The following is a 9,831-nucleotide window of genomic DNA, read 5'->3' as shown; positions in this document are numbered from 1 at the left end:
AATTTTAAAATTCCTAATTTTCTTTTTCAACGTGCATTGTAAAAGATTGGCCTAGAAAGAGAGGACCCTTTAAGATTCAAAAGGCTGCTGACAGTATAATATAATATAATATAATAATAATAATACAAGAATTTATGGTAGTTATATATATACTGTTATCAAATACTCTGCAGCAGGTAAAAGTTATAATGCAGCATCATGAGATGTTTTTTTGACAGTTGGGTGTCTTTCAAAATTGGTGTATCATTTGTTTGTATAGGTGGACTCTTCAGCTGAACTTGTCCCTTCTTTTTGTTGTTTCTTCTAATCTCTCTCCGCTGAAGAGAAGGCAATGCTCCAGTGGCAGGGCAAGAAATGATTGTTTCGTATTCTGACAAAGTGATGAATCTTTCCTGGGATAAATAATCTTCATCTTTTCTAAATCTTCATTGATTTAACTCAAGAATCTGTGAAATTTCAGGGATATTGTCGTGCTTAAGTGTGTCTCGGTTTCTTGTTGTTTTTGCTTGCTTGAAAGAAAGTTTCTTGAAATCGTACTGTAACCTTCTTGCTTTTTTACCATCAAGAAAACGATTTCGTGCCTTCAATCAATCCCCCCTTTGTCTTCTTCCTGAAAGGGTTAACAAAAACATATATCCTTTTGGAAGTTATGCGTTGTTCCAGATTTACTGTCATCGTCAAGGACAATCTTTCTTGAAGATCAGTACTTTTTTTTTGCTCTATGAAGGAAGCAAAATTTTGCATCTTTCCTCGTTTGGTGGTGCTGTTCAAGAAATGGGCCGACTGACTATTCTTAGGCTAAAAACATGAGATTTTGATGAAGGAAAGTATTTTGATGAGGGTTTTGTTTTGCAAGATTCACTGCCCACTTATTTGCTTCTGCAAACCCTCTGTTGCTCATCTTTATAGCTCTGAGCCACTGAAATTGGAAAACAGTACACCAAATATTGTTCCCACAGATATTGCAGGTTCTGATAGTTTTGATAACAAGTCATGTGGTGAAGGAAAAGAAGAGCGTGTAAATTGGAACAAAGAAGCTAACTTTGTGGGCAAGAGCTGTATTAAAAAGCCTCCGGCAATTGTGCCAGAATCCACTGAAGGAATTGTCAGGAAAAAAGTGCAATGGATTGATAATTTTGGGAAAGAACTGGCTCAGATCAAGGAGTTTGAATCTAGGTAATTTACCTTCTCACCAGTCATATGATTTTTGCATTATAGATTATAGATGATGGTTCATTGTGCATACTAACTGGAATTAGTATGCATTTTAATTGAATAGGATGCACAACTTGAAAATATTTTGCTTAGAAAATAATGCTTTGATCTTAGATGTGGCTCAGACCATCTATTTTACACGATGGAAAAGTGTGCAATTGTCATCTATTTTTCCCATCAGAGGAAGGTTAGAATAAAGCATGATTTATTGAAGGAATTTTGAAGATCCATCTTCCATGAGTCAGTTTTAGCTTTCCAAATGCAATAAAATTATGTTACCATTAAGAATGCAGTTACCTTTATCCATACAACACTTTTCAACATTCCAATTCTCAAAGAGAAAACAAAGGTTAACAGAAACTCATTTTCTTGTAGGAGTAAAACCCTCTGCTAGCTATCGAGGCTTGAATAATCAGACTTTCTTACGGATGATTCTCCAGTCAAAAAAATATTCTTTCTTTTCAAGAGTTTTTCTTGTTAACTAGAACTCATCATTTGAGATGAACATGTTCATTGATCTTCTTTTCTTGAAGTAGATGTGTGAGACCCTTGAATAACTTCCAGAGAGAATTCTGCAACTTGATCCTATGTTAAGCTTCATAAAAGGCGATATATATATATATATAAACGACAGAGAGGTAATTAGGTAAATGAACGACGGCTTAGTCTTTCCTTTACCAATCATGAGAAAGAACAACTCTCTGCTCGTTGTGCTTACCATAGAATATCAAGTCTAGTACACACTGTTAAAATGGCGCGGTGAGTCCCTTCTCATGTAACACAATTTCTTGGATTAGTGAAACAGGTGACACGGAAAATGAAGAGGAAAACGGCCGTTGCCTTTGTGTCATTCTCTGATTCTGCTCTGTTTAATGGCTTGTGTGAAAGATGAATGGGTAGAATCACAGACTCTACTGTGATACTTCCAGACATATACCTTCCTATTCCATTCATCATATTGGCCACATGTATACCATTCTCCTGCATGAGCCCGCCATCATCGCAATTATTGTATCCAGAACCTGAAGTGTGATTGCAACCTGTGTGTGTGAGATGTGGAAGCTAGTATCCAGTGTCACATTAGCGAACATCATCATCATTCTTGATTCTTTCGTTTCGGAACTCCATTAGATGTTTAATGAGTCCTCCCCACCCCCACCCCGGTTTTTTCGTTCCGAATGTTGTCCAATGGACGGGTTTCATTCATCTATTTAGATGGAACAGACAGAAGATTGGGAAATAGAAGAACTGGACAGATGCTCTATATTTATTTGAGTTCATCATTTGTAGTGTCCATTCTATGAGAAATGAAAGTTTGTTTTTGCATTTGGCTTTCATTGATGCTTATTACTACTGGAATTTCATTTTTCCTTTTCCTATTATTTTGGATCATTTGAAATAAGCTCCCATGTTACATGATTCAAAATAAATGTATTTGATCGTCTGTAATATTTGAAAGTAAAAAATCTTGAAAAATTCTGGGTGTACACTTTGGGTTACACCCAAACTTACATAGTTATTCTCAAACTTACATTCTACATGTAAATTACAAACGTAGCCTTTTAATCTACTTATACCTTTTTATTTTATTTTTGTTATTATCGATTACTTTTGAAAAAGAAAAATGTCATCTTAGATTAGGGGTGTTCAAACTTCGGATAAAACCGAAAAAACCAAAAATCCAAACCGGAAAAACCAAACACCGAACCGAAAACCAAAATTTGAAATTTGGATAAAAATGTTAAAACCGAAATTTATTTGGTTCGGTTTCGGATTATATATCTCAAAACCGAACCGACCGAAAAAACCAAAATTTTATTAAATTAATAATTTTATTTATATAATTGTTTATATTATATATTTTATGAGATGATACCTAGTGAATAAAGAATTATTTTTAATAATTTTTAGTTCATTGTTGTTTATTTAAGTTATTTAGACTTTGAATTTAAATATTTTACAAAAAAATCATTTAAAAGATAACATATTATATTTTTAAAATATATTTATAATATTAATTAAAATAATTATATCAAAACCGAAATAACCGACCGAAATAACCGAACCGATTTAGTAAAAAACCGAACCGAACCGAAGAAAAATGGTTCGGATATCGGATTATATATTTCTAAAACCAAAAATCGGAAAAAGCGAAATAAAAAACCGAAAACCGGACCGAACGGACCGATGAACACCTTTACTTAGATGTAGCATAAAGTTAAAGTATACTACATGACTCAAAAATCTTACTGTGATTTTGTTGGGTACCACTAAATTTTATTTTATTTTGAAGGATTTTTTTCGTGAAAATGGAGTTATTGGCCTAGAAGGATTTGCTAGTTTTTTATTTTTATTTTTATTTCATGAAATAGTACTTGTACGCGTAGGTCTCATTCTCCAAATTTCTTTTTCTTTAAAAAAATTCATTTTGTATTTCTTTATTATTAGTTTACACATGTTCTTAATTAGATGACTTTATATGGCTTCCCTTTTGCTTACATTGTAAAACAAAAGGTGATATTGTTTCTTACACAAAGGATTAAATTTCATTTCTAACCTTGAATGTACAAAAAAAACATTTTTAGCCTAGAGGTTCCGACATTTTAAACTTATAGAAACCATGTATGATGATGTGTCACTTCACCCAACGATTGACTCAAATTTTTTTTACTGGGATTAGATTTATAAATAATTATATTTTTCATATATATTAATTTATCATTTTTTATCATACATCATTCCATCGCACGAACGATGACAGATGACTTATTTGATAAAGTCCATGCACATCAATTTCGAATGCGCAAGTCTGGGTGTGCAGTTAATGCTCCAGCGAATCCAAAGAATTAACTTCCAAAGTCATTATCTATGATTCTCATGAAACAATGTTAGAGATGTGGAGAGTCTGAGACGTGCCCAATTTAATCTAATCCAACAATTTATATGGGCCGACGTTCTTGATATTCAAATATATTAATAAAAAAAAAACAAAGGCAAATCAACGAAGATTCAACCTCTGGCAGCTCGATACGAATGGGAATTGAAATGATAATAATCGGTAAGTGTATGAGCTAGTCTATCAGCCAATAAAGTAGTTCGAGCTTCATTTTGAGACGAGCTCGAGCTTTAATATCTAATGTTCGAGTCTACGAGGCCTCGAGCTCAAGGGGTATTTTTTTTAATACTTTAATTTTTGAAACATTAATTAGATTAGATCTCTTTTCCTTTTATTATCATAAGTTATAGATCCAACAATTAATTTTATAAAGATCAAAGGATACTTTCATAATTAAATATGCGTTCTAGTTCAATTGATGCTCAAGAAAACAGAGCTAGACAGGCTTCAGTAGCTGGAAAATGCTCACGTGGAACTTGAACGACTCGAATTCTACATAAGAGATCAAGATTCAAAATCTCTTTTCCTCAGCCGAGCTCGAGTAGGATACCACTCGAGATCAAATCGACCCTTGCGCAGCTCTCGAACCATAAAATCAGTGTGGGCAATGTGGCACGAGCCATGTAGTAAGTCGTTTTACAAGTTAAATAAGATGTATGCATGATCAGGTAATGGGCAAGTAATATCGTGCAGTGCGGGTCTCTGAGGAAGTTCGTTTAGATGGGGCATAAGTTGGAGGAACCCGTCCATCTAACAGACTGCTCTTCTAAACTGGATTATACCATTGGGACCTAACATTTGTTCTGCGCCTTTTTCTTCATATTCTTTTGTGATTTCATTTTATGTCCAGGTAAACAGGAAGTGGAAGCATTTCCAGCAAGTATATCGCGTACCTTTGAACCGGCCTCCAGATTGTTTAAGAGCATTCAACAGCCGACAAAGATTTCAGAGCTCACTTCCCTGTTTGATGTTTCATAAAAAAGTTGTCTCAATTCTCTCGACACCCATGTAAAAAGATTCTTTAACGCAAAGAGAGGAACGAAAGCTATAGTGAAAGAAATCCAAATCAGTCAGGCAAACGAGAGTGGCTGGCTTTGGAGCAGAAAACTGCAGTGCCTTCATAAGATCTTCAGAATATTTACTAGTTAGCCCGATGAAAACAGTTTTCGTGAACTAGCTATTTCTACTTTTCACTGGTCACAACTTCGGGTTCTTGCAGAGCTTCCTCAAGTATATGTGTTGAGACTTGAAAGACCAGTTTTCATCTTAATTTATCAACGGTTGATTACTCTTGACAATGAATCGAAGCACGATGGGATTAGCAAAACAGATCAAAATGAAAACGTGTCAACAATATTAGCAGGGAAGTTTCTGCAATTGGATGCTATGCAAACGATGAAGTACTCATGAAATGTAATGCCCAAGGTTTTGAGATAATTGCTGCCAATCATGGGTTCCTTCTGAAGCAACAGTGGATTTAATGTATGGAGGATACAACATACCAAAGGAATAGAAGGTAACTAGATTTGTCTTGATCCTCTAAAATCTTGCCTAGCAGTCAAAAGGGAAGCAAATGTTGTAATTTAGCAAGTTCGTTGCTTCATCGGAAATCTAACTCTGGTCAAAACCTCTGGTTACACTTCTATGGAAATACTCATACCGATACTAGCTCCTTTTAAGGCAACACTAATTCTATCCATCAAGATTCAAGGGTAAATTCGTGCCATATTATTATGCTCCTTTTGGAGAAACTCGTATGCGATGGGAAAGAGTTTGCCCGGTAATAAATAATTATGTTACTTCACAATCTTGTCAAAGACATTGGTAAGACTTCGTGACTCCTGGAGAGAAAGTTACATATGACCCCATTCGCCCCAGCAAATGGACTTCCAATTCACCTTCAACCTCATAACACCTGATAAAATTCTAAGCCGTGATAACTGCATGTATTTTTATAGGCTAAATATCAGTAATATGTGGAATGAGTCAAACTATATTGATTATCAGAATCAAGGTTTCTTGAATAAATCTTCTTCTCAAGGAGATATTTGGATGAATAATTAAACTTCAAATCCTTTTTGTAACCATAATTACATTTAATGGAAAAATAAATGAAGGATTTCAGAAGTATTAGAATTTCACTGAATACCTGAGGAAGATCTACACAGAAAATCCAAGAATGGAAACTCCATCTCGAGGCCAAGTAATCTCGCGTGAATAACACATCAATTCTGTTTAAATTTGTCTGTTTAAATGAACCATAGTCTCTGGTAATATTACGTGAAACCAACTTTCACTTCTTGTTGAACCCAAATAGAGATTTTATGGCATTGATGGCGTTCTCATTTATAAATGATTCATCGTATTTCTTCAAAAGAGACTCAAATTCTTCGGTTTCCCTTACATTAGCAAGGTCAGGATCTGTTCGGATTCTCTGTCAATAGAGGTAACAAGGGAAATCAACTCAAAAACTATCTGACAAGAGTCAAATGCACTAAGATAATCTCAGTGAAATTCCCCACAGATAAGAAAACAGATTTCTAATGATTGATAATAGCCAATACATTTGAGATTTTGATCCTGTCAACTTACTTTAAAGTCTTCAAATCCATCTTTCAAGGCTTCATCAAGAGCTGAAAGCGCCGCTTTAATCTGGCACGAGTAAGAGAAGACAGTAACGGATCTAAACTGTAAAGTACAGCAACTATGATGAGATTAAATGACATCGGGTTGTCTGACTAAGTTTATTAACAATTTAAAACTCGGAGCAAATTTTCTATTACGCTTGGTGCCATATTATTTGCTTTATTTTATAAAGATTTGCCATGTGCCAAAGTATAATAGATATGATATATATCCAGCCGAAATACAAAATATGTGGAGAACAATCAGTTAATGCAACATGAGAGATGCAGTAATAAATGTAGCAGAAGACTTGAAAATGGTTAAACATCTACCTAAAATGGATGACGGTATGTAATCTTTCACCAATGGTTTTGACAACTAAAAAACATTTAGTTTGATTATAATAATATCAGATTTATAGATCTTGCAGTTTAATATGGAGATTTGTTCACAGTGAAAACCATAAAATTCTCATGTCTACTTACTATGCAGCTTTTGATTTCCCCAAAATTTATCCACAACTTCTGCATTTTATCTATCCATCTGTCACGGGCCTTATTCGTAGATGGAAAGTTCAAACCCAGTAAATTATTCTGCTGTCATATTTTATTTAGAAATAGAATTTGTTGTTATAATATACTTTATGAATAATAGAATCTTCTATATATATAGGATTTTATTTTCTTTATCATAAAAGAATTATTCACGATCTTGTGTTATGAGAACTGAGGTTCTCTCCCGCCGAACCTCAAACCCAAGAGATCGAGAGGATCACTCCTAACGAGCCTTAAATTCACAATAGACCACTCACTCCCTGGCGAGATCCATAACGTGGGACCATAAGACCATCCACTCACTTGATTTACTAACAATTTCCAACCTGCAACTTTTTGCAACATTAAATGCAAAATTGTTTTAAACTGATCTGGTGCGCAAGAAACTTGTTTTGTAAACAGTATTCTTTGAACCAGCTAAATTCAGGCCTCTGTTCTTGGGCTATTTTCAACTCCCAAAACATTTTATAACAAGGTATCATTAATCAAAATAAGATGATAGAAGCCTGCAGTCTCATTTCCTGAAAGGTATTTAAAATCTTTGAACTCCATTTTTTTCCGCATTAAACTAGCAAGATCGTCAATAAAAGCATCTAATAAGCTTGCGGGATCTAATACAAATTGGCTTAAAAGAGAACTTTTAGCACAAATTACAAAATAAGTAATATAAAGGAACAAAGATTGAGATAGTGCAGGTGGTGATGATGTAGATTAAATGTGACTTTTAGAAACATAATATCGTATGATGATTTAAACCAGAACAGAAACAAAAATTAGTTTAACATCTTCAAAATTACCTGATTAAGCTTTGAATAACAGCAAGCTACATTATAACTTGCTACAGCAGATTCCTCTGGTTCCGGTTTAGAACCTAATACTGATTCAAACTTTTCCAAAGCCTCATTGTATTTTCCAATCCTTCAGTAAGTGTTCAGAAAAACCAAAGATTAGAGATAAGTTTAAGAGAGAATAATGAAGATCAGCTATAGGGTCTTACTTGTAAAGTTGCAATCCTTCACGAAGGTCCTTCTCTCTTTGCTCTTTCTGTTCTTTTTTCCTTATGTAGTTTTGCAACTATACACAGACAAGTTCAAAGGAGTTCTTCAATGATTAATAATTGGGTTGGTGAATAAACATAAACACCACCGATTCACCTTGTAGTTCTATAATTCAAGAAATACGGAACTCACTTGAATTTCCCGAACTTTGTTACTAATAAAACCGGCGTTCCTCTCATTTCTGATGATTTCCTTTTCCGTTAACTCACCAGTGTTATCCAACTTTCCTGATATTAGCAACAGAACAAATGATCACATATGGATAGTCTGAATAAATCCCACGATTAAAAGCTCAAGTTTGTTGGGATATTAGATCTTTAACATCTTAGAGTTTCTGAAAGATGCATGTTCAAATGATCAAATGAACATTCTGAAAATTCCCCTGTAGAATCAATTTCAGGTTTCCTTAACAACTTAAATGGCTCGATTAACACACCAGGTTCTAGGCAATAGTGTGTTGAGGAAGGAGCACATACATGTTAAACTCAAGTCTAGTTGTTAAAAAATTTTCATGAACATATATATCTAGGCTAATGAGTTTTCAAGCTCGAGACACTCAATAAGCTTCTATTTCAAAATCTAGTATGACAATAATGGAACTCAAGTCAAATGGGTCAAGAAAATGACCATCTCTTTTTTGCATTTTGATGAGCAGTGGGCCAATTCTTTGCCGAATGGTGTACATTGTTCTTCCATACTCTGCAGCTGGCCATATTTCATCCCCAAAAACTGCACTGCATGATACTAAAACTGCTGTTATCCAACCAAGGAAAATAGGAATAACCCCGAAAGCAATCAAGCAGTTACCACCACAATCATCATTAATTCATCACGTCAAACCAGCGAAACACAAAAGCAAAGTACCTGGTAGCAATCACTCTATCCCCAACAGAGAACTTGCCAGATTTATCAGCGGAGCCACCATCAGCAATGGCGTCAATGTAAGTCCCCCCGTCCCGACCTTTGACGAATTTCAACCCATACGGCTGGATCAACTCCACCTCGTACTCTTCGTACGCCGAATCAGTAGGTTCCGGTTTGGAGGCTCTGACCACCAAAACGGAAGGCCTTGGATGATGTGGGGGTGCATGGGCATTGCAGTTGCAGAAAGTGATTGGAGGGGTGAGAAATGGAAGATGATTCTTGAGCTTGATGATGGAGTAGAGTGAGGGGTAGTGCTTGGGCAGGGGAGGGGAAGAAAAGAGGCAAGTGTAGCTGCTGGAAGCCATGGAAATGGAAATGGAAATGGAAATGGTGAAAGCTAGCAGAAACAAAGATGAGCTTATTATTCCACAGCCGTTGAAATTGCTTCCATTTTGTGGAGCCACGTGGCCACGATGGATGCTAAACCGGTCGGCATGATTGATTCTCTATATGATTCGGTATTCCTATTAGATAGATGGTAGACTACAGGACTATTTGACCCGTGGTCAAAAATTTGATTCTTCTACTAATATTTATTTGGGAAAATTATTTTTTTGTT

General features: G+C 35.2%; 2 protein-coding genes across 5 annotated transcripts; one reads left to right on the top strand and one right to left on the bottom strand.

Moving 5' to 3' along the window:
• The first annotated feature begins 169 nt into the window (after window positions 1-169).
• Window positions 170-2,147, top strand: LOC140882829 (uncharacterized). Its single transcript, XM_073289040.1, has 2 exons — window positions 170-1,176; window positions 2,013-2,147. Exons 1-2 carry the CDS (start codon window positions 818-820, stop codon window positions 2,071-2,073), a joined length of 420 nt encoding a protein of 139 aa, XP_073145141.1. The 5' UTR covers window positions 170-817; the 3' UTR covers window positions 2,074-2,147.
• Window positions 2,148-4,549: 2,402 nt separating this feature from the next.
• Window positions 4,550-9,616, bottom strand: LOC140883164 (protein MET1, chloroplastic). 4 transcript variants are annotated; one of them, XR_012150339.1, is made up of 8 exons: window positions 9,213-9,616; window positions 8,976-9,082; window positions 8,481-8,575; window positions 8,288-8,364; window positions 8,088-8,208; window positions 6,704-6,763; window positions 6,261-6,545; window positions 4,550-5,071 (listed from the first exon to the last, which is right to left on the bottom strand). XR_012150339.1 is itself a non-coding variant. In XM_073289527.1 (7 exons), exons 1-7 carry the CDS (start codon window positions 9,575-9,577, stop codon window positions 6,405-6,407), a joined length of 966 nt encoding a protein of 321 aa, XP_073145628.1. In that variant the 5' UTR covers window positions 9,578-9,616; the 3' UTR covers window positions 6,114-6,404. The 4 variants fall into 4 exon arrangements, 1 of the variants encoding a protein (XP_073145628.1); XR_012150338.1 differs by lacking the exon at window positions 4,550-5,071 and adding an exon at window positions 5,701-6,051; XR_012150340.1 differs by lacking the exon at window positions 4,550-5,071 and adding an exon at window positions 5,701-6,026.
• Between the last annotated feature and the right edge of the window lie 215 nt (window positions 9,617-9,831).

Source organism: Henckelia pumila, chromosome 2 (genome assembly GCF_033568475.1).
Source record: "Henckelia pumila isolate YLH828 chromosome 2, ASM3356847v2, whole genome shotgun sequence".
Classification (NCBI taxonomy): Eukaryota; Viridiplantae; Streptophyta; class Magnoliopsida; order Lamiales; family Gesneriaceae; genus Henckelia; species Henckelia pumila.
Note: the sequence above shows the minus strand (reverse complement) of the source record. Positions and strands in the feature narration are given on the sequence as shown.